Below are 27,531 nucleotides of genomic sequence, written 5' to 3'. Positions count from 1 at the left end.
AAACAGAGGGTGTGTGTTTTATTTATATATATATATATATATATATATATATATATATATATATATATATATATATATATATATATATAAAAAATCGAGCATCTCTTTTTTTTTTTTTTTTTACTTAATGCCTGTTGTATAATCTATAGTACATTTTCCTTTTTTTCTGAAGATGCCATAATTGCAACCCTCAGGATGTGATGTTCATACACACAAGTAGTCTGGGTTCTCCTAAGAGCTGCTTAAGAAAAAAGAATCTGGGTATAAACAAGTTATTCATACCTTTAATTATAACATTTAATGAGTTTGTAATTATTGAAGAAAAACACAACTTTTTATATATAATTATATATTGATTTATATAGGTTTCATTAGTGTTAAAAAGTCGACAGTGAAGGAAAAAGTGTCCCAATGATGCACACGAATGCATTATTCTAATGCCTTCTAACAAAATATTAGGAAAATTATACATAAATATACACAGTCACTTGGACCTCAGTATATACACAATAACCAAACAAATCATATGTCAAATCTGACAAGTGTACGTTTCTTTACAAAGCTATAGAAAAATAAATGTATTTACATAAACACATTACTTACTGTTTGTGTTCTTGACCTGAGAAAGTTTTTTCCCTTCTTTTTCTGAGGTAAAAGCCACGCCATAGTTCTAACCTTTTCAACTACAGGCCCAAACCCCTTTCTGTCTCACATACATTTATAAACATATATATATCATTTATATATCATATATATATATATATATATATATATATATATATATATATATATATATATATATATATACATATATTACACACATACACGCACAAAATAAAAAATAAAAAAAATCCTAACCCAAAAAGTCATGGTATATACAGTATATATATTTTTACCTCAGGACTGGAAGTTAGTTAGCAGGAATGCTAACCCTGTGCTGAACTCTAAACGGCTAAAGCTAGCTAGCGATTCACAACAATGCAGCTCGGCTACAGAAAACTAGCAAGCAGACCCATGGAAAGTGTCAAAAGAAACTCCGAATATCTTATCAGACATTGTAAGTGGGTAATAAAGAAAAGAATTCGGTAATTAAGTTAAAAATATATCAATATGAGAAAAGAGCTGATTTTTATTTTATTTTAATTAAGCGCCTCAGCGAGACATGCGCGCGAGCCTAAGAGGAGACACAGAGTTTTATAGACTGAGATCCGGCGACTCCTCTCACAGCTCCAGGAGGAAAAACAGACGGGGAATTGAGTCTGTTGTGTTATTAAAAAGACCTAAAGACTGAGGAGATTAATAAAAGACGGGTTCGGTCCAAACTCACCGCGTATTTGCAAACAAAAAGTGCACAAAAAGAGACTCGGCAGCAGCGCGCCCATGTTTTTCCTCCGCTTCTCCCTGGAGCTCATCGCATGGTTGCCTCTGAATCCTCGTCTCCCGCTCGGTTGGATAAGAACCCCGGGTTTGGGGGGAAAAATCCTTTTTTCCTTTTTTTATTTATTTCTCCAAGTTGTGGGAATTCGGTCGTGGTTATAACGCAGACGCGTTCATTCTTATGTCAGCTCCGGTCCCATTCTCTCTCTCTCTCTCTCTCTCCCTGTGTGGTGGAGCTACGATTCCTGACGCTGCGCCGCTTCCGAGTCGTATCCTTCCGCCGGGAACGCAGGATAGGAAAGGGGGGGGGGTAGTGGTGGTGGAGTGGAAATGTATCATTCCGCCGTCTCGTTCTGTGTGTTTGTATGTATGAATACACCCGAACGTCTGCTATTGTTGTATCACCTGTATTGTCTTTTCGTCATCAGAACCGTAAGATATTTCTTTCTATTCGAGTTCTCCTGCGCCAATAAAGCGGTTTTCGTGCTCCCGTCTCAACGCGTTCGCGTCTCATTATACGTCGAGACGCATTCCAGTGGGACTACTTTTTCACACAATGAGCGGTGATGCGGTGTGTGTGTGTGTGTGTGTTTACGACAAAAGGGGTATATCACAATAATTTGTGTAACCGAATAAAATAATATTAATGATAGTTGTTTGTGATCAAATTCTATTTTTCTTATTTCAAAATATCATAAACCGTCGAACATGGAAATATGAGCCGCTCCAGCCATAAAATCCCAGACAAAAGTTCTTGTCAAGTCCCCAAAAAACCAGAACAACACTATTGTTATATAGACATTTATGATGTACAAATGTATTTGACAGAGTCATAAATATCTTTTATATTGCATGCAGCTTCTTCTGTTCCTCTCACCTCTACATCATCACATCCATATGCGGTTCTTCATCTAATACAAAAACGTTCTGGAAGCACATAAAACCTGGACAAAATGAGTTTTTACAGTATAAGACACCCAAATTATGTTCTGGTATGGCGTGCTTCTGTACACAAAGCGAACTCCATGAAGAGTTTGGAGTGGAAGAGCTCCTCAATTCCACAGAATACCTGAACCCCCAGACCTCCACACCAACTCAGCATTGTGTCTAATCTCTGTACAGTCTGAATAATCTCTGAATGTACATATTTCATATTGTACATTTATATAGAAAATATTTATCTACAAAAAATGTGATTTACACACAGCTTGCTCTAATTTATTTTTGTTCTAAATGTTTTCCTCCTATAGATTATAAAGTTATCTATCTATCTATCTATCTATCTATCTGTCTGTCTGTCTGTCTGTCTGTCTGTCTGTCTGTCTGTCCACCTATCTAGGCGCTCACTTTTTGCTTGCAGCTACAGTCTCCAAAATGTAGTGGAAAGACTTCAGAGAATAATTGCAAACACCATAGGATGGAATGAACATGGTGTCCACATACTTCTTCTGGAATGGAATTTCTAATAGGTAATTCAGTGAGATAATAATAATCATTATATATATTTATTATTAGTTAATTATTATAAAAAAAAATTTTTTTAACCAGAACCTACAAACATTTCATTCAAAGAATTAACTTTTTTTATTTTTTTTGGCAGAAAAAATAATGAAATGAAATTCAAAAATTGTTGTTAAAAGCAACCACTCACAAAAAAACAAGACCAAACCATCACCATTTATATATACAGTGATAATAAAATACAAAAAAAACAAAACAAATTAAGCCATGTTCTATAAAATGGAGCACGAGAGCAGGAAGGTGGCTGTAGGTTTGACTGAGTGACTGCTGCCACCTTTGGTTAAAAAATGCAGTTACAGCTAATTCGATGTGTTCTACAGGTACAGGATTCGTTTCAGTCCAGTTTGTAAGCAGCCCTAGTTGGACTTCACTTCTTCATCCAAATCGCCATCAAAAGGCTCCGGTTCCTTAAAGCCCTATAGGAGTTGTGTACATAATGATTAGTCTTTGAAAACTATAACATATTTTTTTACAAAGCTGATACACACTCCTGGAAAATGTGTGAAAGTCACAAAAAAAGTTAGAAACTGTACCGGAACACATCGAATATTGCAACGACGTTTACCATGCATGTGTTACAGTCACCTATCTCATACACACACACACCTTCACACTCACACACCTGCTCGTCAAGAAAAAAAAAGTATTCCAGTAAAAATAGTGCACATAATGTAATTTACCACCAAGAAGTAGTAGACGCACAAGAGAATCGCAGCACAAATGCAAACAATGTTTCAGAGACTTGTCATATGGATCGGTGTAATAAATGTCAAACACATCAATACAACATAGAAGGGAAAAAAAATCACAAAAGATGCAATGCACAGCAAGTAACTACAGTTTGATAAGCAGTTTTCTGTACGGAAGCAACAGTACTGACTGGAGATGGCCTTATAAAGGTGCTCGTGAAAACCATTGCATGTTTTTTTCAGTGCATTCTGTCTTTCCATTTATTTATTGACACCCTCCAAGCGACGAAGGTGTTAATCATTCGAATTGAACAGCATAACAACTGAAAAACAACCAAATATGTTTCGTCAGATCAGATCGTAACGCTGACTTGGCTAGAGTACTGATTTTGTCCCTAGCATGGTTCATATGGTTCTAAATCAAGTCATTGTACAAATGAAGCCTCTGAACAGAGAGATTTGATTATGCAGCTGTTTTTACTGTATATCAGCTTCATCATTGGTTTTACACAATGGAAATGTTAATGACTAAATGCACTTCCATGGCAAATGATGTCCAACAGTATTTTAGTCCTAATTTTTTTTTTTTTATTATCATTTTGTAGCTTCCTGAGGTCTTTGTATTGCTTTTCATTTACCCTTCAAATCCATCGCATCTTGTTCCATCCCACCAGCAATCATCTGAGTGGGGAAAAGGTGACTTTTTTCAAGTCCTACATTTTAAAATATTTCGTTTCAGTGAACTAACGGGGGTACTTTTCAAAATTGAACGGGATTGTCTCTATGATCATCGAGGATTCGGTCGAGGGTTAGATCTCGTAGTGAAGGTCGTTGAGCTCCAGTCTCGTGTAGTGTCTCCTGTCAAAAGATTCCATGGCTCTGCGGCCCACGATGGCCATGACAAACGTGAGAATGATGAGCGTGAGGACCACCAGCAAGGCCAGGCTATTCTTCCACATCAAGTGTGACTCTTTAGACTTATCTGAAGCAGAGGCTGGAGGGTCAGAATTCGAATCTCCGTTTTTCAGATCATTCTCCATCTCTACGACGACTATAGTTGTCCTTTCAGTGGTAGTTGTGGATGTAGTTGTAGTGGTTGTGGTAGTGGGAGTAGCCGTTGTGGTTGTAGACGGAATAGTGGTCTTGGTTGTAGACGGAATAGTGGTCTTGGTTGTAGTTGGAGGAGAATGTGTGGTTGTCGAGAAAGTAGTCGATGTGGTTGTGGTGGGGGTAGTAGTCGTGGTTGTCGTTGGGGTTGTAATAGTCGTGGTTGTCGTTGGGGTTGTAGTAGTCGTGGTTGTCGTTGGGGTAGTAACAGTAGTGGTTGACATTGTAGTGGTAGTTGTACTAGTGGAAACAATAGTAGGTATCACAGGTTTCTGTGTGGCTTGTTTCTGTATGGTTGGAATCTCACCTACTTTAGGACCTGCCATTTTTTTTGGTGGCCTGACCTGCTTTTTGGATGGTCTGACTGGATTTGGAGGTGGCTGTGGTGGTTGGACAGGATGCGTAGTTGTTGTGGTGCTAGTTGTAGAAGGTACGTTTGTGGTTGTACTTGTTGATTGTGTTGTTGTTGTCGTTGTCGTAGGCGATGTAGTGGTCGGCATGCTATCAGCGGGCATTGTAAGCAGGATGATTGCCAGCTCTGAGGCCGCTGTGGTGAAGGTGTTTGCTTTGCTCGGAGCCGTAGTTGTGGACGACTGCGTGGTAGTTGTCGTAGTGGTCGGCTCAGTGGTGCTTGTCGTGGTCATTGGTTTTATGGTTGTCGATGTAGATTGAGTAGGAGGTTGTTTCGTCAGCGTAAAGGGCATCGTGGATACTCGATCCTTTCCTTTAGTAGAAGGGTGTGTCAAACCTTTAGTACAAAAAAGGAAACATTATTCCATGAATATATTTCAGTGACAATCAGCCATGTTCCTTTTAACGAGCGTACACACAGATGTCACAACCTTCCAACAAATCTGTCACTTAATGATGTAAAGTACAATGAATACCACTGTCAGTTGAGGATTCATTCCACTGGGCCTTACTCATGCTGATGAATGACATGGGCCTGTGGTCATGGCCTTCTTGTTGAAAAAAGGACGTGTCAGTGATGATAGCCTTCCGGTTCCATCTGCAGGCTGATAAGCCACTTATGGAAACATTGTAGTTCTACCCTGGAGGATTACTGGTGCGAGCAAAGTTCTGCACCCTTAGGCAGTATAATCAAGACACAATGATCGAATGTAGTCACTAATCAATGGGAAATATTTTTGCTTTGTTTACTTTACTAGAATGTGTAGGAGGGTGAAGAGGACCTGCCCCACATGATGGATAGGATGAGAGGAATTGTGAGCAGATATCTGCTAGAAGACTTGTGCAATGTAGGAAAGCCTTCTGTGGGCATTTGACCGATCTTAAAGTACCCCCAGGTTTTGCTTTGCGATTCTGAAACCTGCACTCCCCTTTCCAGAGCCTCTTTAATGACAAGCCCAAACAGCAACCCTTTCAGCCTGAACAGAAGGATCAGCCTGTGCCATCCGTAGTGATTGTTCCATGTGCTAGCAATAAACCAGCTAAAGTATTGCCAGGGTTGGCATGTGGCCGATCCTGACAGCTGGCTATCCATCACATTACCTAGGACACACTAGAATAGCAAAGTCCACTAAAGGCGGTAGAGCATTTTCACATTTAGCTCCTAAACTCTGGAATAGTCTTCCTGACAGTGTTCGGGGTTCAGATACACTCTCCCAGTTTAAGTGTAGATTAAAAACATATCTTTTTAGCAAAGCCTACACATAACACACATCACGCACATCACATCACAACCTTGTGCTCCAGAACATCTGATCACATGCACATTATCAACTTGTGCTGTTAATATCATGAACAGCAGCTACGCTAATTCCTCTCCACTGCTTCTCTTTCTCTCCCCATCCCGAGGCTTCCTGAGGTTTGGCCAGCTCCAGTCACGTCCCACCTCGTGAAGATTATGGACCTATGGATGATCATGGAGAAGTAGATGCCGAGTGTTTAAAGGCCCTGGCATGGAGAAGCTGATGCTGGATCTATGATGATCACAAATTGTTCTGTATTGTTGAAAGATTTATGACCAAACTTTTGATGTCACCCATATGAGGATGGGTTCCCCTTTGAGTCTGGTTCCTCTCAAGGTTTCTTCCTCATATCATCTAAGGGAGTTTTTCCTTGCCACTGTCGCCACGGCTGCTCATCAGGGACAAACGCACACCATTCACCTTCACTGTTGTTTTCTGTAAAGCTGCTTTGAGACAATGTCTGTTGTGAAAAGCGCTATACAAATAAACTTGACTTGACTTGACTTGACACTACAGGGATAAATCTGCCAGCTGAGCATGCCATCGGACACTGCATCCTAAAGATGGAGTGTGTAGAATCAACCCCAGCTTCAGTGCTACGTGTTAGCAGAAATCCAGCACCTAAATTTAATAGTAAACAGGGCTTGGAAAACATTCCCAGATGGAAAATTGGGACGTTTGCAAAGCTAACAAAGGAAAGATAAGTTGTAACTAGAAAATGACACAGATTCCATATTGTTCAACCAGATCAAGACAATAAGTACGTATAATATATAAAATAAGTATTTATTGCAAATACTGGATCAGGTGTGACTTTGTTGGAAGGTGCTGGTATGTCATTAGCACACATACGAGTGATCTCTTAATAATGAAATATAGCGTATAAATCACACAGGTGCTGATAAGACAATGATATGAGAGTCCACATCTCTTGTCATAGGCAGGAAATCCTTCACATTGTATCACAAATTAAAGTTTGTTTACATTACCTTTGAATATATCGTAAGTGTTAGACCCAGGCTTTGCTGACATCAGGGGGCAGTCCTGCTCAGTTTCACAATAAAACAGGTAGCAGTTCTCAATACCATCTTGGCTTAATGGTTTAAACATCACCATGTTGCATTTTAAACCTGTAAAATAGGAGAAGTTTGCTGAAAGCATAATCTGATTAAAAATGTAAACAAAAAGAAAAAGCAACTTATGTAACACCTCACCTGGTTTCAGCTCCTCGGAGCAACAGGACAGAATGCAGTCTCTTTCTGCATCTTTTCTCCTTTTATCCATTACGGTCTTCTGATTATTCAGAGCCTTGGCCACATTCACAACGGTGTCTCGATGCTGCCTGGAGTAGCATGTCTCACCGCTGGAGCTCAAAGCACAACTGCAAGCCTGGAGAAAGATCAGAGCCCCAAGAAGCAGCTTAACTGCTCTGAAGGAGTGTCGATGAACCGGGAACATGGCTTTAAGAGCTCAGGAGATCCGTGGGATTCTCAGAGTCCTGATGCGAAAGGATTAAAACCTGCTGGGTGATAATTGGGGAGGCTTAGATGTAAGAAAAACCAAGGGTTCCTCGATCATTTGAGCCGCAAATAACTTAAGCACCTTTAATTGCTCTTCCTACAACCAAAATGTTTTTCACAAACGAGTGAATTGAAGGTCAAAATGACATCCGTTCGACTCGTTTCGCTTATTTTGATGAGCACACGAATGAGCACATGAATTTAATACTTACACTAGAACAGTAGAGATCATATTACAAGCATGCAGATCGTACACATCGCATTAAAATTTTATATATACATTACATTCACATTTGTAAGCCATTAAAGAAAGTTAAATCTGAACAAATCTGAGAAACGAGGTACCAACCAGTGCCTTGGATTTGCATGTACAATGCCATTAGACAGTCTGAAGTCCTTTGGGTCCACAGTTCATGTGCAGTCGTCAATCTATCTCTGTAGAACTTTGCTCCTTTTACTGGAACATATCACATATGTTGTTGGTAATATCTTACTGGAATCATTAACATAGTCTCTTATCATCTGGGTAATAAGTTGAGTTGTATTTGTTACAATCCCTATTTCATGGTAAAACAATAAATCTTTTACGTCTAATCGTTTCCTCAAGTGGAAAAGTACTCGGACAAACGAATATTAAATGGGTTGGAGAGGAAGATTTTTGATCGCCTACTACAGAGCTTTAAACCCTATTGAACACCTTTGGGATGAATTTCGATGCTTAGTGAACCCCAGGCCTCCTCACCTCACACACATCAGTACCTGACTTTACTAACACCCTTGTAGCTAAATAAGCAAATTCCCACAAAACACACCAAAATCTAGTGGAATCTGGGATCTCCTTTCCAGAAGAATAGAGATTATAAAGAACAGCAGAAAATGTGTTATGAGATGTTATAAATGACATATGTGTATACGTTTATTTGGCACAATGTTGTGTTACAACTCTTCTGGTCTTGAGAACATCACAAATGCAATGAGGCATCGATGTAACAAGGTCCTCCACAAGAACTACTGCATTGCACAGTTTCGGGGAAATAAAACAGCTGCAAACTGATGTGCCATAAGCCGGGAATCTGGGAACTGGAGAGAGCACTAATGACAACTCACAACTATGTATTTGATGCCATTTGTTGATGATTCGATCCCATTAAAATGACTATTTGGCTCATGACTGTGCTCACCTGAAGGAAAACACCAGGTCTGATGTCTGATTTATACCACACACTTACTGTAGTGTATATGAGGTCATATGACATAAGGCGTGCTGGAACGTATCATTTTGTGTGTATGTTTGGGTTGTGCCTATTAAACTCCCCACTTAGGGTGTATGGAATGTGGAAAGCAAAGTCATCATGCTGTGGGAAATTTGTTCCATGCAGGTGCACCCAGTGCATATAAAAGCAAAAAGCAAAATAATGAAGAAAGATCCTAAGTGTGTTATGGAAAGTGTGCGTATCAAAGGACCTTTGGAGTAAATCTGCTCTAATTACACTACATGGATAAAATTCAGCCAATTCCATGGACACCTGCGCATAAGATGATGTGCTTTTTAAACAACACATTCAGTCCTAATTTTGCTGTTCTTTCTAACTTCCTTCTGGAAAAACGTTCCATTAGATGTGTGGAGATTTGTGTTTATTCAACCAAAAGGCTTTTCGTAGAGTGATGTAGGTGAAGTGAGGATGCCTGGGGTAAAGTCAAGTCCAATCAAGTTTTTCTATAGCGCTTTTCACAACAGACATTGTCTCAAAGCAGCTTTACAGAAATCAACAGTTAAGGTGAACGGTGTGCATTTATCCCTGATGAGCAGAGAACTCCCTTAGATGTTATGAGGAAGAAACCTTGAGAGGAACCAGACTCAAAAGGGGAACCCATCCTCATTTGGGTGCAGTCAGCGTTTCAATACATCCCAACAGAGTTTATGGCTCTATAGTAGGCCACTAAAGATCTTCCACTCCAACCTATATGTTCATAGAGCTGGTTTGTGCACAGGAGCATGGTCATTCTGGAACAGGTTTGGGTCTTGTAGCTCAAGTTAAAATTTCATGCTACTGCATCCTATACAATACTTTTGGATATACTGTCTATATTGCATTTAAACATTTAAACACCTGTCAAAGGAACCTTGTTTTGACAGTAATGTATTAGACAGCAGGAATGTGATTCTGTCAATCAGTGTTTGTTTTATTAAATAACTTGAAATGTTACTCACATGTACCAGTACAAAAAGAGATCAAGGTTTCTGCAGAAATATTGCTGAACTGAACTAAATGCTTTAAAATTCCACGACGTGAAATCGTTTTAATAAAATCGCGCTCTGTATACGGCCGAGTGTTTGTACACACCTCCCCATCGCTGCGATATATCCTTGTTAAACGTCTCATTGTCTCATGTTTTTGCTATTACGATCATTTCTACTCGTCTTTCCACTAGATTTCGGGGTGTGGCTTTGGGGATTAGTGATCGCTCACCTACCGAGCATTACTGAGCACTACTGAGATCAGACACTGTTGCTGAGGATTTGAGGAGGTCTGGTGGTTCAGTCAGAGTTTCACTTCATCTCGAATGTGTTCAGTTGCGTTAAGGAGGTCAGGTCTTTCTCTGTGCAGGAGTTCTTCTACTCTAACATTTGTAAAGTCTTCCATGAGCTCCTTTTGTGTAAAGGAGCACCGTCAGTCTGGAACCCTGTTAAAGAGTCTACGGTTTTATAAGGAAATTGGAAAGCTACAGCGTAAAGAGATGTTCTACAAATATGAGTGCTTCCGATTTTTTTTTAAAGAAGACCCACATGGATGGAAAACGTGGAGTAGTTGAACAACACACGTGTACAATCCCCATGAGAAATTGGTGTGACAGGTTCCTGTCGAGACACGTAGGTTTCCGGATCAGTTCTTTTGACATATTTTAGTCTTTTATGGTTGCATTGTTCTTCACAAAGGAACACCGAATTACAGTGCAAAATGAACTGGGTGATGTTGAAGGCGATCTTTATGAAGATCAGCACAGCACTGGGGAATGACAAGTTGGATTGAACTGCACACTGGTGCTGATGTTGATGCGTTGCTAGGATACACAAGCATCATCCCGTGATAAGACCATCACAGTGATGCAATCTTAATGAAATCCCCAGTTGTTTTTCTGTATTTTCTAAAACATGGATAGATTCATGCGTTTATTCAAAGTGCATTCAATCAAAGATAGATTTTTTTTAACACCTGCTAGAACACGCACGCGCTCTTGGCCTTCTTGGATAAAAAAAAAAAAAAAAGAATAAAAAATTAGTCTATACTTACCCTTACTGAAATATCTCACAAGAGGATAAAACGATCAGCATCAGCATCATCTTCATCAGCATCCGGTCAATGTTAATCTTAATCATCCCAGAGAGGTGGATCTGAACATGTTTTTTTTTTTTAAAGATGCCCACAAGGTCTATAATCTAAAATGGTGTCTACAGGAAACCGCATCCCACTGAGAGCATCCACACCACGCACTGAATTAAACACACATATTACTGAATTTTTACCTTCCCGGTCGCGTGCACACAAAAGACGGAGACGCGCTGTTAGGTAACACGAAACGGATAAATAAATCAAAAAACACCCGACACGCGCACAATAAATCAACGCGCGCGCGCTCGCGCAAAACAGCACCGCTTTAATTCCCGTTAATGAGTCGATCAAAAAAAATTAGATGCAATGCTCCAGACTTCATCACGACTCTGACCCCATTTTTCTTTTTGTTTTTCGGCTCCTTGTAAATCCCCCCCAGTGCCACCCCCAATGAGAGCGTGCTTGCTGCAGAACCCGTATGTTAACAGGAAAGCAACCCTGCTGAATGAAGACACCGCACACACATACACAAAGAGGTGTTGAAGGAGGAGAATGTTTCCACCTCCATCAGCTACCCCTCCTTTCCCCCACTACTGAAATGATACAACCACCAGCAGTTCTGCTCCTCATGCATGGATGAACATCATGTCTCAGAGATTTGTGTAAATGATAACAGTATCTGTGTGAGTGTGTTACTATGGCATCCATTTGTATAGCATGTGGCACCACACAAACACAATGCATCAATCATGGTCTACCAACGTGACCACACAATCTAGGAAATCGAGATGTTTCTATATGCCATATGTGGTTCTTTTAAAATCTGCTCCATGAAATGTTTCCTTCACTTGAACTAGGAGATCCAAATATGCTCCAATGCTCCAGTGCACTAAGCCAGCTCCATGAAAATATGGTTTGAAGTGGAAGATCTCGGCCTGCTATAAACCCTATTTAACACCTCCAGGATGAACTTTTCACACTGATTGCACACCTTGTCCTCCTCAACTCACCGCACCTCCGTCGGTTTCTGAATTACAGCACTAACACCCTTGTGGCTGAATGAGATACAAATCTTCACATCATCTTCCCAGAAGAGTTGTGGGTTCAAGTGTCCACAATATTTTAGTCATGTAGTGTAAAAACACTCTACACTACATTTAAACCATGACATGTGAAATGATTAGAATTGATATGTTCATATGATCATGTGTGGCACCTGTTAAGGGGATGGAGTTCTTCAGCAGCAAGTAAAGAGTCAGTTCTCAAAGCTGATGTGCAAGAAAAATGGAAAAAAAAAGAAAAAAGATTGGATTTGGTTTCCAAAGCAGGTTTTTGGTGATGTTCCCAATTTTGCAAGAAAGGACCACTGGTGACCCAAAAATAATTTTTAACTCCAGGCTAATGGAGCTGCAGAGCAGTCAGAGAGCCGATGAAGACCCCTATACACCACCCAAAGCTCCAACAATGGACACATGAGCATTAGAACTTGACTATAGACCAATGGAAAGAGGTGGTCTGGTCTGCTCAATCAGGCCAGTGAGTGGGCCAGTGGAGGCACTATGATGCTCTGGATGATTCATTCCTTTGTTCAGGAGGATAATGTTGCTTGCACATCCACACATTGTTCAGGAACGGATTCTGGAGGGGTTGACACGATCCCCAAAAGTCAATCCTAATCGAGAGACGTGCTGTAAGAACAAGTCTCATCTATGGAGACTCCAGATCATACCTTGAGGAATTTAAAGGATCTACATCTTGGTGCTAGGTAACACAGCACACCTAGAGACGTGTGCCTTCATTGGTCAGAGAGCTTTCAGAGGCAATAAAATATTAGGTCTGGATGATCAGTGTGATTGGTGTATATGTCAGTGACTTCCTGTTTCAAAAGGAAGTGTATGGAATCAGTTTATAGCTCTAAAATGATTCTATATGGACATTAAAGGACACTGATTTGTCTCGTTTAATTACAGTGAGCAAATCCTAGATATGAAAAAACGAAACCAAAGACAGCGCTGAACATGACGGTGAATTTTATTGTCGTTCACAAAACCGGAGAAGATCAAAGAGACTCGGTCAGAAAACAAAGCGTGAATCTCATGACACAATGAAATATTCTCATAAAAATGTTGGTCTGGTGAGATCGTCCACGGATCCGTTCATCTCTAAACGTCACTTTCTGTTCTGCTTCACGTCACTCTATGGTGTTGCTTTATCAGTTCACTGTGATGATGATCATCTCAAAAATCCAGCTCAAATGTGATTACAATAATCTTGTAGCCTGCTGTTTAGATCCTGTACAGTCTAAATGTACAAAAATAGCAGATTTAACAATATATACACTATTCGGACAAAAGTATTGGGACACCTGACTTTTCCATGTGCTACATGTGGTTTCACACGATTGTATAGAATGTATGTGGATGTGGTGACATTAAATTCCCAATTCACTTGAACCAGGAGACCCGAACCTGATCCAGCATGACGAACCGTAAAGAATCGAATCGCTGACTGCACCCCAGGCCTCCTCACCTCTACCCTTGTAGCTGAATAAGCACGGATTTCCAAAAAAATGGAAACAACAGAACATCTTCTGAGAAGGGTGGAGGTTCTTATAACAACAAATGGGATGTTCACAAAGCACATATGGTCAGGTGTCCACACTTTGTCCATTCAGTGTAGATCGTTTACTCCGTATCGATCATCTCTACATCACTTGTCTTCTTCTTCTTGGCTGCAGGAGTCGCTTTCTTCTTTGGTGCTTCTTCGACTTTAAAGAAAAAAGAGGCAACGGAGTTATGATACGCCAAACAAGCACTCGGCACAAACCCTCCATCTGATTTTAAACGTAAAAATACTGATATTCAAAAAACAAATGGGTTTTTGATTGACATCAGTTCTTTACATAGAACAAACAACTTCATGTCGACACAAAAGTTCTGATGAATATGTATTTTTGTGATCTACTTGTATTGCTCCTGAGTGAGCGAAGCCTCGGATTACATGTGTGACCCTCAGGTGTCCACGTAATTTTGGCTACAGCGCTACACGATATCACAAAACGAGGCAAATCCTTATAAACGTACCGTCCATGCCTTCCTTCTCTTTCTCCATGTGGCGCAGTTGTTTCAGCAGTTTTCGTCTTTTCTTCCCAGACAGGGTGATGTTCGCTCTGGCGCTCGTGCTGGGAAAAAAAAAAAAAGAGTGTACAATCATTTGGGCGTAGAAACGAACACAGCCTTATATAATGGGGTCATGTGACTGGACTGATCACATTCAAAACAAATAGTCATACAGAATTCAAATAAAGATCAGATGATCCACAGGATCCCAATCATAAGTAATCCTAAATTAAACCGTTCTGGGATGAATAATCCCCAGCATAAATAGCCCTCAATTTAACTAGTCCGCAACATAAGTGAAGATTTGAAATAAATCAATAAAAATCCAAATTTGTCCCCTGGTGGTCTAGTGGTTAGGATGCGGCGCTCTCACCGCTGCGGCCCGGGTTCGATCCCCGGTCAGGGAACCATCCCCAGCCACTCTTAGTGCCGGTCCCAAGCGCGGATAAATAGGGAGGGTTGCGTTAGGAAGGGCATCCAGCGTAAAAACATGTGCCAAATCAAACATACGGAGGATCCGCTGTGGCGACCCCTAATGGGAGAAGCCGAAAGAAAGTTTTTATTAAAAATCTGAATTTGTGTGTAAATGCAGCTGATCTGAACTAAAATCCCAGAGAATCCTGCACAAGACAACCAGGGTGTAGTTCTACATCTTCACCGCTTGAGGTCAGAACTGAGTAAAACTGCAAGAAATCACTATTATAATCCTTCTGAATTTAACTAACCAGTAGGTTAACTAGTGCTCATCATAACTAATACTCAGTTTAACTAATCCCCAACACAACTAGTTATCCTTTAACTAATCATGGTTAATTTTAAACCTCATAAGTAATCCTCAATTTAACTAATCTTCAGCATGGCCACATTCATTTATTTTCTCCCGCTTATCCGTAATTCGGGTCGCGGGGGCAGCAGTCTAAGCAGACCCCCGCCTTCAACTGCTGCCCAATCCTCACAGCACCGTCCCTTACGGTCCCTCCTGCAGGTGGTGAGCCCAAGGGAAAACGGCCCCACGTCACTCCGACATCACGGACCTCGATATTTCCCTCGTAAGGGACCCCCGGAGCATAGAGGGTTAAGGGCCTTGCTCAAGGGCCCAAGAGCATGGCCACATTTTCCTCCAAATAACCCTGTTCATTTAATCCCCAGTTTAACAAATCCTCAGCAGTAACTAGTCCCCAGCATAAATAAGACCCCACCTTCTCTTTTTCAGATGGTGTTTGGTTATGAGACCTTCGTCCACCACCGCTCCAACAATGCGATGCTTCTTCCTCTTCTGCTTTGTCAGAACCCTCCTCCTCTTGAAAAGATTCTTCCCTAGTTCCTGCAGGAGAACAACACAATCCCCAAAGAGTGACGACCGGATATGCATCATTGGGGACCTGGATTTAGCCGGGGTCCATTCAACAAGTACATGAGAAGAACCCCAAGGAGAACATGGAGGAACACCAGAAAATTTGTCAAAATAAGAACCTGAGGCCACTTTCATTTTAGACATTATGGCCAAAAATATTGGGACACATGATTTTTAAAAAAAACATTTCCAGGCATATATAGTGTAGTTATTCCCCAAACTGAATTTAGAGGAACACAACTGCACTAGGATGGCTTGGGATGATCCTGGTCTTCTGCTCTTGTAGTCCATCCACCTCGAGATGTTTCTGCTCAACCTGACGAAAACTCGTACGAGTTACTGAACCCTCCCTGGAAAGCTGAAACCAATCTGGACATTTTCCTCAGCAATGTCAGATCAGGGGATGTTTTTTGTGTTCAGCACCATGCTGTATAAAGACTGACGTGCAGGAAAACCAGGAGATCAGCAACATCTTGCAATATTCAGAAGCTCATCTGGTTCCAGCAAATCACAAAGATCAGTCTGATGTTCGATGTGAATGTGAATTGAAGCTCTCGACCTGCATGTGTATGATTTAACGAATCGTGTTGAAACATGATAAAAACTTTAACCGTACTATATACACTGTTCAGTCAAAAGTATTGGGACACCAGACACATGTGGTCCTTCCTCAGACTGTTCCCACAAATTTGGAGGCACACGATCGTATCGGTGGTCTTTGGATATGAGAGCATGACCTTTTGCCTCGACTTGAACTTCGAGACCCAAACCTGTTCCAGCATGACAATGCCCCTGAGCACAAAGCCAAAGCAGCTCTATGAACATATGGGTTGGAGAGGAAGATCTTGAGCGGCCTGCTATTGGGATGAATGTGAACTCTGACTGCACCCCAGACCTCCTCACCTCACCTACATCACTACCTGACTTTACTAACACCTCTCCAGAAATCGAGTGGAACATCTTCCCAGAAGATTTGAGGAGAAGAGTGGAGTTGAGAGCTCAGGTGTCCACAAACTTTTGACCATAAAGTGTCGGCTATGTGTATAAACACTCGTGTGTGTGTGTGTGTGTGTGTGATATAAAAGATTTAAGACACCTACTGTTTTCGGTCTGTTGATTTTCCCACCTGGAGCCATGCTTACTTACAACGTGCGTATGCGCCGACTCAAGACAGTTCACTTCCGGATCACGTGAAGTATAATAAAAGTCCCTCAGAGTGGATTTGAGTAAAACAAGAGCAGCTCTGTGCCCTCTAACATAAACAACACCCGCTTTTAAATACTTCGATTTAAATTTAACTTAATTTTACACTCTTTTTTTTTTTTGCACTATTTTGATAAAACAATTATTGCAGTCCTAAAGCCCTGAGAGTGACGTTCAAAGAAACCGGAAGCTTTCCAGTTAACGAACAGGTTCACTTGGAATGAATAAATAAATAAATAAATAAATAAATAAATAAATAAATAAATAAATAAATAAATAGAATTTGTGTGTAAATGCGGCTCATTTGGACGAAATTCCTCGAGAATCCTGCACTACTGGTCGATTCAGCAAAACACAAGAAGGCTGTAGTTCTCCAGTTTCACCGCTGGGGGAAGAATTGAGCATAACTACAACAAGCATCAATGCAATCATCCTTAACTAATCCTCAATTCAACTACTCCTTAGTTTAACTAATCACCAGCACGACTAGTTACCATTTTAACTATTCCAGGTTAATCTAATCGTCACATAACTAACCCCCACTTCAAACAATCCACATCATAAAAAAAATCCTCAATGTATCTAATCCTCAATATAGCTAATTATCCTTCAACTAATCCAGGTGGATTTAATCCTCATCATAACTAATCCTTAGTTTTACTATTTCTCAGAGTAACGATTCATCTTTTGAGGTCCAAGATATCTCGGTGTAGTCCGCATTGTAATTCATCTCAAAGGTATTCATTAAAATGTATAGTGCAAGATCTTTCACTGCAACCCATATCTTTACGGAGCTGGTTTTGTGCACAGAGGAATTGTCCTGCTGAGTCTCGTAGTTTAAGTGGACAATTCCGTGCTAGAACTTCCAGAGACCTCCTATATAATTGTGTTCCTCAACTTTTGTAGTAACAGTTTGGGAAAGAATCACAAATGGTTGAAAGTTCAGGAGTTTCAATACATTTTTCCCCCTATAGTGTATTTTATATGGCACTGGATTTCATGTACAGGTTAGCCAGTGTATCTCATTTTTTATCAAATGGTGGTACCGGGGTCTTCACAGGGTCTTGCAAGGTTCTTTGGTTTGCCATTCTGAGGGAAACGCTTTTGTGAGACAGGAACCTGGAATATAAAAAATCATAGCCATTTTAGACTGAACACACATAAAATATGTCTTTCAGCTTCTGGATTGTGTGTTTACTTCATTTCAGACACTGGGATTAATATGCATTATAGCACTGTATTATGCAGTGTGTGTGTGTGTGTGTGTGTGTTGACCATTTTTAACCCAGTAAAGCCTGCTTTCTTTCTTCCCCCTAAACCCATTTCCTTTACGTGAAGGTCACGTGATCGTGTCCACCAACCAGCTGACGACCTACACGGACCGGATCCGTTCTTTCCAACGGTGTCGGGAATAAAACCGATCTCCGGACCTGAATGCATAAATCCGGAACCATCACTCACCATCCATCAGTTTATCCCTAAGTGTCCAGATCTAACACAAGAGCATCTTTGGTGTGCTTTTTTTTTTTGCTGAAGAAAAGGACGATAGAGGACACTGCGCGCGATATCCAGGGGGGGGGAAAGGCGCGTGTATATTTTTTGTCCGTTTCGGGTTACATTTCATTTATTTGAACTCTTCGGGACGGAATATTTTGGTGCAGCAGGTTTTTTCTCCCTTATTATTAGGCTTATTTTAATTGCTAGAGAGATATCCGGAAAATCCGGTAGTCTACGTCATAGACGTCACCTCACCCGCGTTACGTAACACCGAGGAGCGCAACCGTGCGCCAAAATCCCTCATGTCAAGACGCAAACCTATCAAGCACTGCTGTGTTCATTATAGGAGCTGAAGATCTGAAGAACCTTCTGATCTACTGTATTCAGTTCAGCCTGATTCAAGGATTCCTAATATTTTTTATTTTTTTGTCGGCCTATGTTTTTGCTCGGCCGGTTTATTCCTGAGTGCGAAACGGATTATTGAGAGGAAAAATATTTATAATAATTTATAATAATAATAAATAATAATAATAATTAATAAATAAAAAAACAAAGCAGACATGTCGGGCCAGACGCTCACGGATCGCATCGCCGCCGCGCAGTACCAGCTCACCGGCTCGGACGTGGCCCGGGCTGTGTGTAAAGCTACCACACACGAGGTGATGGCGCCTAAGAAGAAGCATCTGGACTGTAAGTGGACATTTTTCAGTACATTTTTATAAAAACCGCTTCTACACAGTCAATACGGAACAAAAATAACGCGCCTGATACGCGCAGTGTGACGCGCTTGTTTGGCGCTGTCCGTTTCAGCACCACGCCATTGAGCTATGGTGTCCTCTGTACTGTATGTGTGTGTGTGTGTGTGTGTGTGTGTGTGTGTGTGTGTGTGTTTTGGTTGATGGGTGGGTGGAAAAAGGCCTACAAATAACCACACACACACACACACACACACACACACACACACACACACACACACACACACACACACACACATGCACGCATTCAATACAAGGTTTATCAATAGCCGATGACAGAAGACAAAGCTTTTATTAGTCATCTGCATTACATTAATGTTAAATTCTTTTTCTTCACCTACACCAGCTTGTTGGGAAGCAGGGGTCTGGGCTCAGCCATGGTTCTCTAGTGCTAGAAAAGGGTATAGGTCCATGCTTGTGGTCGCATTAGAAGCAACCTTTTGATCAGAGGGTTAATGACTGAGTCAGCACAAATGAATACACTGGATTCAAAGTATACTATAGTGATGTTCTTCTAAAATGTTCACAATCCTCTTATTAAACATGTATTAGCCTCGATGTGGTGCCAAAATAGGTGAAGGTTTTGTGGTATAGCAAGAAATATGTGATCACCTGACCAATACACCAAAATGTGGTTCTTTGCCAAACTGGTGCACACAATTGTATAAAAAGGACTTTAAATGCTGTAGTATTCCAATTTCCCTTCACTTCCCAACACTGTTTTCAGCAAGGCGTTCTTCATAAAGATATGATTGTTGGTGTGAAGGATAGAGTGGAAGAACTCCTGCACAGAACCCTTCCCCGCTTAACCCCACATTTTTGGGATGAACCGGAACACCGACTGAACCCCCAGACCTCTTTCATTTTGTGGCTGAATAATTACTCCTTCTTAGAATCTACTAGGAAGAATTGACAGAATAATGGAGGCTGCTGAGCATCAAACAGGGAACAATCTCAATATGAATGGACCATGAAATTAGTTTAAATTTAAAGCCTGAGTCCCCTGTCAACTTCAGCCTTTGAAAAAAATTTACAGAATTATTTTACGAACATAAACCAACTAAGCTTATTATTTAAATATGCAGAATAATATTATGATTCCCTATGGGCAGCCAGGAGCTGTTTTAATTCCTGGAATTCCAAATAACTTCTCTATAACATGCTATTTGTATGCAGACTTTGTTTTTTGGTTACTAAGTTTTTGGATTAATCCTGTCTCGAAAAAAAAAAGAATAAGCTATGATTCATGAACCCTTATGGGGCTCTCTACATTTTACTATTTATAAATGTCAGGGGCCAATATATTATAGCCTACAATTTACATAATATTACCCTTTATATATAAATGCTTAATATCTCCCAAAATTGTTGCATCGTATAGAAATTATGTCACTTCATCATAACATATTTAGCTTTACATATCACTGCTGGCTTTGGAGCTCACATAGATCTCCTATTTTGAGCAAAGGGAACGTTTTATGCTCCCATATCCAAAGACGTCCTAGACAACTATGTGTCTTCAATATTGTAAGAACAGTTTGGGGAAGTACCACATTATGTCCCAATACTTTTGTGCGTTGCAATGGAGTTCATGATGATCAGATTGGAGTAATATCAGCATTATAGGCTCTGTGCATTGATGTTACTCATAGCAAAGACACCTGCTGAGACAGGGGACTGAATAAAACGCTCGATCGCTTCATGGCACATTGTTTTTCCGATTCAAAATGTTGTTTCTAGTAGAAGCACAGACGATCACGGATGATACGTGGGTCAGACATGCAGCGAAACGAGGTAGTCGTAGCGTCTTCGCGGCTGTAGTGGCCACTGAGCACCGTTGCCTTCAGGATAAGACCTGCTAAATTATATATCAATCAGCCAAAGCTTACATGCATTATTTACACAGCTAAAGATGAGGACAGAGACGGACGTCTCTTTACGTCCAAGCGTAGGTTATGGGTTATTTTTTTCCTTCTTGGTGAAATGTCTTTTCATGTCTTTTCATTGCTTTGAACAAGAATTTGTAAAAGTAAATATTTGTTAGCTGTAACCCCTTTGTCTTGCACCTACACAGGACAAAGCTTGTAAGCATGACTCCTTGAATCAATAGTTATTAAATGCATTATCACATTTTCACATTTAAATGGCCAAAGGTTTTTAGACACCTGAACATAATAGCATCCTTTTCCACATTTAATCCCAATTTGCTGTCGGAATAACTTCTATTTCACTTATGTTGTTGAGCTCATTCAGCTACGAGGGTATTAGTAAAGTTAAACACTGATGTAGATGAAGTGAGGAAGCCTGGGGTGCAGTCAGCGTGAAAAATTCATCCCAAAGGTCTTCAATAAGGGTTAAAGTAGGCCACTTAAGATCTTTCACTCCAACCTATTTGTTCATGGAGCTGGCTTTGTGCACAAGGACATGTCTTCAAGTTAGCGCTAGCGTATACAAAGACGTACAATCGTGTGCCTCCAACGTTTTCGGTAACAGTTTGGTAAAAGTTCAGCATATAGGAATGGCGGGTGTCCCAATACTTTTGGAAATAGAGTGTATAACATAATTACATGTCTATTAATACTTCCAATAATACAATAAGATATATTCTTAGAAGGTTTATTGGATGATGGTGGAATTAGGAACTGATTCCAGGGAAATGAAACATTTTCCCAAAATGCACTACGGCTTCCAAACATGGTCACCAAAGACTTTACATCCTAAGACCCACGCACACACAGTTACATGACTTTATTCAGAGCTCATTCAGATATTGTGCTAGTTTTTATCCTGTTTATGCTTCACATGAGTTCTTCTGTCCAGCGCCAATTGCACTTCCAATAGTCTTGGCCTCCTACTGATGCATGGAATCTTTTAAAATGTTTTCGACTTCATCATCATAAAGTGTATATCTTCTGTATTTTGCAATAAAATTAAAGGATGCATGACAACGGTCCTAAAACTGGTGCATGATACCCTTTGTAATAATTGAAGCCCACTGGGGCAGGATTCACATTGCCCCATGCTCAGGGAAAAGAAGAGCTGAAGACGGATATTTAATTATCGGGTTGACAAATTGGGTTCGATTAAACGTCTCATGATGTACTAGATTGTGTTATGGATTCTGTGCTGCCTTTTACGGGGTTATTCTAAAATTCAGCAGATAGAAGTATATATATATATATATATATATATATATATATATATATATATATATATATATATATATATATATATATATATATATATATATATATATATAACAAAGTCATCTGAACTTCGAGTGTAATGTTGTCTATTCTCAGCTCCTGCTAGGCTCAGCTGCCATTTATGAAGCAATTGATGCCTTTTTTTGGCAGCAGTCATTACAATAAATAGCTGGTTGTGTTAATATGGTGTTTCCATGGAAACTGGTGTAGCCTGTGAAAGGTTTCAGGGTTAAAGGTGATTCGAAGGGCTTGTGTATTGACGTGAAACATCTACTCATCGTAGCAGAGTGGTCATGTAGTCACGTGATCACGTGGTAATAATATGTAAAAGTGAATCTGTTAAAAATGTTTACGTTTGCTTTTCCATATGTGGTTCTTCCACAAAATGTTCCCACAAACTTGGAGGCACACAATGGTATAGGATGTCTTTAGATGTGGCAACATAAAAAGTTTCCTTCACTTGAACTCTGAGACCCAAACCTGTTCCAGCACTTGGGCACAAAGCCAGCTCAATGAAGATCTGCTTCACATGGGTTGGAGTGGAAGATTTCCTGCTATAGACCTCTAAAACACTTTTAGGATGAATGTGAACGCTGACTGCACCCCAGACTTCCTCACCTTGACCCGTGTGGCTGAATGATTAAGAACAAATCTACCCAAAATCTAGTTGAACATCTTCAAAAAACCATCTTTCAAAAAAGCAACCAAACCTTTGGTTCTAGTCTAGTTTCTTTGGTTTGATGATGATTTAATAATTATGGTGGTTTGTAATGGGATTTGCAGTGGAAGCCATTAGAATTTCTGTCATGGTTTCTATTGTTTATTTTTTTCAGCAGTGCTTCCTCTGTAGGTGGAGGAATTCTGTGAGGAGAAAAACATGGACGTCCTCTTTGTTTGCTGTTTCTTAGCAACAAGCTAACCAGCTACCTGATAAACTGAACTGTGTAATCAGTCTTAAAGGTTAAACGAGCTAACACGTCTGTACGATAATACATCTATGAGCAGCTATATTGATTTGAAGCCGCTTTGCTGCACTCGGGGGTTGAGAAGACACCAGAATTCCCATTCTGCTATCTTCGTTTTCATGCTAGGAGAATTAGCCAATCATATCACTCATCCTGCTTCTTCACCGCCAGTGCAGTCTGAGCTGCAGAAGCTAAAGACGATTTTCTTAAATTCTGAATACAAGAATATCCAAGGCTAAGAAATTATCCTCCTAGTCTGATTTAGCTTCTTCTAGCGCTGTCTGAACACACAAATCAATATCGCTTTGGAGCTGGTTGTTTGGTGTCATTTCATTAGCATGCTCAAAAACTGTGTTTGTTATTAGCTTGCTGATGCACTCAGCATCTTTCAGGAGAACAGTTTAAACACTAAAGTTAAGGGACAATGAACACACAGAGCACTTCTCTTCAAAGCTCTGCATTCTGGGGCTAAAATGACCAAGACTTAGCAAGATGCTAACTCTCCATTATTGATTACTTTGTGGAAGAAAATCATTTATTGTTCTCTTTTAATCCCATTTGTGGCTTAGATTATGTTACAAGACCTCAGTATTTATGCCCGGGCAACACTCTACTTTGACGTAAACCAATAAAATGTTGCTTTTCATCTATTAACCTTTGCTCTGTGGTGAATCTTTCCCTTGGCGTACGGATTAATACGTTTACTACACACGAGGGAACTGCTGCTGTAAAGCAACCAATCTGTGATTTTATTCCTGTTATACCACAGCGATTTGTCGATAATTAGTAAATAAGTAATAAGTATAAGGAAATGTCATTACATGTTGATGAAATTGTTGCCTAATGGAGTCACATATCTGGACTGGTGAAAAACGTATGCAGTTCGACTGTAATTAATATTATCAAGAGCTGTGAAAGGTACAAACCCCAAATTTGGTTAGGGATTAGGGTCGAGGTTAGGGTTAGGGGTTAGCGAAATAGATTAAAGTTTAGAGCATTTGTAGTTAGGGGTTTGGGTTAGTGGTTAGGGTTATTGTTTAGGGGTTAAGGGTTTGGGTTAGTGGTTAGTGGTTAGGGTTATTGTTTAGGGGTTAAGGGTTTGGGTTAGGGGTTTGGGTTAGTGGTTAGAGTTAGTGGTTAGGGGTTTAGGTTAGTGGATAGGGGTTAGGGTTAGTGGTAAGTGGTTAGGGGTTTGGGTTAGTGATTAGGGTTAGTGGTTAGGGGTTAGGGGTTTGGGTTAGTGGATAGGGGTTAGGGTTAGTGGTAAGTGGTTAGGGGTTTGGGTTAGTGATTAGGGTTAGTGGTTAGGGGTTAGGGGTTTGGGTTAGTGGATAGGGGTTAGGGTTAGTGGTAAGTGGTTAGGGGTTTGGGTTAGTGATTAGGGTTAGTGGTTAGGGGTTAGGGGTTTGGGTTAGTGGTTAGGGGTTAGGGTAAGCGGGTTAGGTTAGTAGTTTAGTTTAGGGTTAGAGGTTTAGGTTAGGGGTTTGGGTTATGGGTTTGGATTAGATTTTTGAGTTTTGGTTACGGCTCTGGAAGGAGTTAGGGTTATGGGCTAGGGTTAGCGTTATAGGGTTAGGTAGGGGTTAAGGTTTTGGGTTAGGGGTTAGGCATTTTTAGTTAGGGTTAGGGTTTTGGGTTAGGGGTTTTGGTTAGAGATTTGGAAGGAGTTAGGGTTACAGGTTTAAGTTTGGGATAGGGTTAGGGGTTTGGGATTAGGGGTTTGGTATTAGGGTAAGGGGTTTGGGATTAGGGTTAGGGGTTTGAAATAGGGGTTTGGGTTAAAGGTTAGGGGTTAAGGTTATAGTTAGTGTTAAGGATTAGGTTTAGGTTAAGGGATTAGATTTTGAGTAAGGGTCAGGGTTAGATTTTTGGGGTTAGTGGTTAGGTCTATATTTAACCAACCATGAAACTTTTTTCACATAGTAAAAAGTGAAGAAATGGCTTTAGAAACTGTAAAGGCAAATTAAAGCTGATTAAAAGTTCCATCCTCTTTGTTGTTACTGTAATTTCACTGTAATTCTAACTCCATTTCCCAACAGACACTGTGATTTTCAAACATGGCTGCCACAGACTCAGGCACCAATAGAGAGACGTTTTTGCTTTTTTTGACCTGTTTTGATTCCCAAATCGTATCATGCAGTCTAATGTGTTCTGGTAATCCAAGCATGAATATAAATAACAGCCCCCTTCTTTATTTTATTAACTTATCAGAGTGTTTCATGTTCGATGTATCTTTTTCTCTAGACCTGATCGCCGCCACCAACGAGACCAACGTAAACATCCCACAGATGGCTGACACTTTGTTCGAGAGGGCCATGAATGCCAGCTGGGTGGTCGTCTTCAAAGCGCTCGTTACCACACACCACATGTGTATCCATGGGAATGAGGTCAGTATATAAAAGACATGACTTATGGCGATTGGGAATAAATCAGATTCTTTTGAGGTTGGGTTTGCACTTTAGGTAAGGGTTTGGGCTTGTGGCTAAGGGTGTGTGTTTTAGTTTTAGTTTAGGGGTTGGGATTTAAATTTGCAGTTTATACATAAGCGTCCATAGCTTGAGTTAGGGTTTGGTGTTTAGGCTAGTGGTTTGGCTTAGGGTTTCGGGGTTTGGATTTGCGATTTAGGTAAGAGTTTGGGGTTAAGTCTAGGGCTGTGTGTGTGTTTGGGTTTTAGATTAGGGGTAAGGTTTGGGGTTTAAATTAGGGTTAGGTTTAGGGGTTTAGGTAAGGGTTTGGGGTTGGGGCCAAGGGTGTGTGTTTGAGTTTTAGGTTGGGGTGTGGGTTGGAGTTTGCGGTTTAGGTAAGCGTTCAGAGTTTGGGTTTGGGGATAGGGTTTGGTGTTTAGGCCAGTGGTTGGGTTTAGGGGATTGGGGTTTACGGTTTAGGTTAGGGGTTTGGGCTAGGTGTGTGTGTTTGGGGTTTAGATCGGTCTTTGAGTTTTAAGTTAGGGTTAGGTTTAAGGGTGTTTTGTGTTAAGATGTGTGTGTTTGGGGTTTAGGTTAGAGTTTGGGGTTTAGGTTAGAGTTTGGGGCTAGGGATTCGGGGTTAGGGATTTGGTTTAAGGTTAGGAATTAGGGTTTTGGGTTAGAGGTTTGGTTAAGAAGTTAGGGATAGGGGTTAAGGGTTAGAGTTAAGGATTAGGGGTTAGGGGTGTGAGTTAGGGTCTAGGGTTAGGACCTGATTTCTTGTAACGATTGTGAGCGTGCCCCATTCTCTCCAATCTCCTCTTATCTGTTTGTCCTGCAGTTCAAACTGACATTGTTAAAATGTCTACAATTCAACCCACAGAACAATAAACATGCACATGACTGATAGTTTTCTATTTGAATCACGACAGAGGTTTATCCAGTACCTGGCCTCCAGGAATTCACTTTTCAACCTCAGCAATTTTATCGACAAAACCGGGACCCATGGTGAGTGTCCGTGCTCGACGTGTATCAACTTTTTGATTTGTGTTCGATAATTAACTTGGATCGCTCTGTCTTTTGGATCACAAGGCTACGACATGTCCACGTTTATCCGACGATACGCACGGTACCTCAACGAAAAGGCGTACGCTTACCGCGCGATGGCCTTCGATTTCACTCGGGTCAAAAAAGGGTACGTCTGATCGGTATGAGGATCGGGTTTGTTTCGATTTTTTTGGAAAGGCGTTTTAAATTAAGGGCTCAAACTGATGACTTTATCGTGGCTGTGTGTGCAGCACTGATGGTGTGATGAGGACCATGGCTTCCGAGAAACTACTAAAGGCTATGCCGGCTCTCCAGACTCAAGTGGACACGCTACTTGAATTTGATGTGAGTAACTGAACATTTCTTAGCGATTAATTACGATTTATTACAAACAATTCTTGATACTTATGGACAAAAGTTTGTGGACACCTGAGCATAAGATTGGTGTCTGCTTTTTGAACATCCAATTCCACAACGATTTCCTATTTCCTGTTATAATAATCTCGTTCGAGAATAACACTTGTCCATATAGTATATCTAATACAGGACTGTGAATTCCTTTCACTCAATTATCTGTCCTTCTTTCCAGGTTAATCCCAAAGACCTGAACAACGGCATCATCAACGGAGCGTTCATGCTCCTCTTTAAGGATCTGATCAAGCTCTTTGCCTCCTACAACGATGGAATTATCAATTTATTAGGCAGGAGACTTCACTTCTCAA

At 40.5% G+C, this 27,531-nt stretch overlaps 4 protein-coding genes and 1 long non-coding RNA gene across 8 annotated transcripts in view; 2 read left to right on the top strand and 3 right to left on the bottom strand.

Annotated features, from left to right (window-relative positions):
- lrp6 (low density lipoprotein receptor-related protein 6) overlaps positions 1 to 1,932 on the bottom strand; it is a 46,050-nt gene extending 44,118 nt beyond the window's left edge. For both annotated transcript variants that reach the window (XR_014531267.1, XM_083527778.1), the window contains exon 1: positions 1,328 to 1,932. Coding sequence is in view for 1 of the 2 variants with exons in the window: in XM_083527778.1 (XP_083383904.1) it covers positions 1,328 to 1,412 (85 nt within the window). In the remaining variant the exon portion in view is untranslated. The remainder of the gene's footprint in view (positions 1 to 1,327) is intronic.
- Positions 1,933 to 3,548: 1,616 nt separating this feature from the next.
- mansc1 (MANSC domain containing 1) lies at positions 3,549 to 11,929 on the bottom strand. 3 transcript variants are annotated; one of them, XR_014531444.1, is made up of 6 exons: positions 11,220 to 11,839; positions 8,276 to 8,383; positions 7,621 to 7,925; positions 7,396 to 7,536; positions 3,953 to 5,442; positions 3,549 to 3,840 (listed from the first exon to the last, which is right to left on the bottom strand). XR_014531444.1 is itself a non-coding variant. In XM_083528966.1 (5 exons), the coding sequence occupies exons 3-5, from the start codon at positions 7,862 to 7,864 to the stop codon at positions 4,397 to 4,399; spliced, it is 1,431 nt and encodes a 476-aa protein (XP_083385092.1). In that variant the 5' UTR covers positions 7,865 to 7,928; positions 8,276 to 8,383; positions 11,220 to 11,929; the 3' UTR covers positions 3,549 to 4,396. The 3 variants fall into 3 exon arrangements, 2 of the variants coding, with proteins under 2 accessions (XP_083385092.1, XP_083385091.1); XM_083528966.1 differs by having other exon boundaries at positions 3,549 to 5,442; positions 7,621 to 7,928; positions 11,220 to 11,929; XM_083528965.1 differs by having other exon boundaries at positions 3,549 to 5,442.
- Positions 11,930 to 13,271: 1,342 nt separating this feature from the next.
- c4h11orf98 (chromosome 4 C11orf98 homolog) lies at positions 13,272 to 16,988 on the bottom strand. Its single transcript, XM_083528087.1, has 4 exons — positions 16,832 to 16,988; positions 15,577 to 15,701; positions 14,342 to 14,439; positions 13,272 to 14,025 (listed from the first exon to the last, which is right to left on the bottom strand). Exons 1-4 carry the CDS (start codon positions 16,865 to 16,867, stop codon positions 13,943 to 13,945), a joined length of 342 nt encoding a protein of 113 aa, XP_083384213.1. The 5' UTR covers positions 16,868 to 16,988; the 3' UTR covers positions 13,272 to 13,942.
- Positions 14,451 to 15,150, top strand: LOC310718957. Its single transcript, XR_014531327.1, has 2 exons — positions 14,451 to 14,673; positions 14,920 to 15,150. It is a non-coding gene; the product is annotated as an uncharacterized lncRNA (long non-coding RNA).
- A 1,299-nt stretch (positions 16,989 to 18,287) lies between the features above and the next one.
- LOC310719217 (clathrin coat assembly protein AP180) overlaps positions 18,288 to 27,531 on the top strand; it is a 26,160-nt gene continuing 16,916 nt past the window's right edge. The window contains exons 1-6 of the mRNA XM_083528693.1: positions 18,288 to 19,121; positions 25,602 to 25,744; positions 26,695 to 26,770; positions 26,855 to 26,957; positions 27,061 to 27,154; positions 27,399 to 27,510. Coding sequence (XP_083384819.1) covers positions 18,992 to 19,121; positions 25,602 to 25,744; positions 26,695 to 26,770; positions 26,855 to 26,957; positions 27,061 to 27,154; positions 27,399 to 27,510 — 658 coding nt within the window. The 5' untranslated portion in view covers positions 18,288 to 18,991. The remainder of the gene's footprint in view (positions 19,122 to 25,601; positions 25,745 to 26,694; positions 26,771 to 26,854; positions 26,958 to 27,060; positions 27,155 to 27,398; positions 27,511 to 27,531) is intronic.

Source organism: Silurus aristotelis (genome assembly GCF_946808225.1).
Source record: "Silurus aristotelis genome assembly, chromosome: 24".
Classification (NCBI taxonomy): domain Eukaryota; kingdom Metazoa; phylum Chordata; class Actinopteri; order Siluriformes; family Siluridae; genus Silurus; species Silurus aristotelis.
The sequence above is the reverse complement of the archived record's forward strand: the minus strand, read 5'-3'. Positions and strand labels throughout refer to the sequence as shown.

What these genes read in the sequence shown, in the direction of transcription:
- mansc1 (XM_083528966.1), bottom strand. Translation starts at nt 7,864, where the DNA reads ATGTTCCCGGTTCATCGACACTCCTTCAGAGCAGTTAAGCTGCTTCTT. An exon ending in CTCCGAGGAGCTGAAACCAG is followed by an intron (nt 7,537 to 7,620) that starts GTGAGGTGTTAC and finishes CCTATTTTACAG; the next exon opens with GTTTAAAATGCAACATGGTG. An exon ending in CACTTACGATATATTCAAAG is followed by an intron (nt 5,443 to 7,395) that starts GTAATGTAAACA and finishes TTTGTACTAAAG; the next exon opens with GTTTGACACACCCTTCTACT.
- c4h11orf98 (XM_083528087.1), bottom strand. Translation starts at nt 16,867, where the DNA reads ATGGCTCCAGGTGGGAAAATCAACAGACCGAAAACA. An exon ending in AAATCAACAGACCGAAAACA is followed by an intron (nt 15,702 to 16,831) that starts GTAGGTGTCTTA and finishes GTTCTCCTGCAG; the next exon opens with GAACTAGGGAAGAATCTTTT. An exon ending in AGAGAAGGAAGGCATGGACG is followed by an intron (nt 14,026 to 14,341) that starts GTACGTTTATAA and finishes TTTTCTTTAAAG; the next exon opens with TCGAAGAAGCACCAAAGAAG.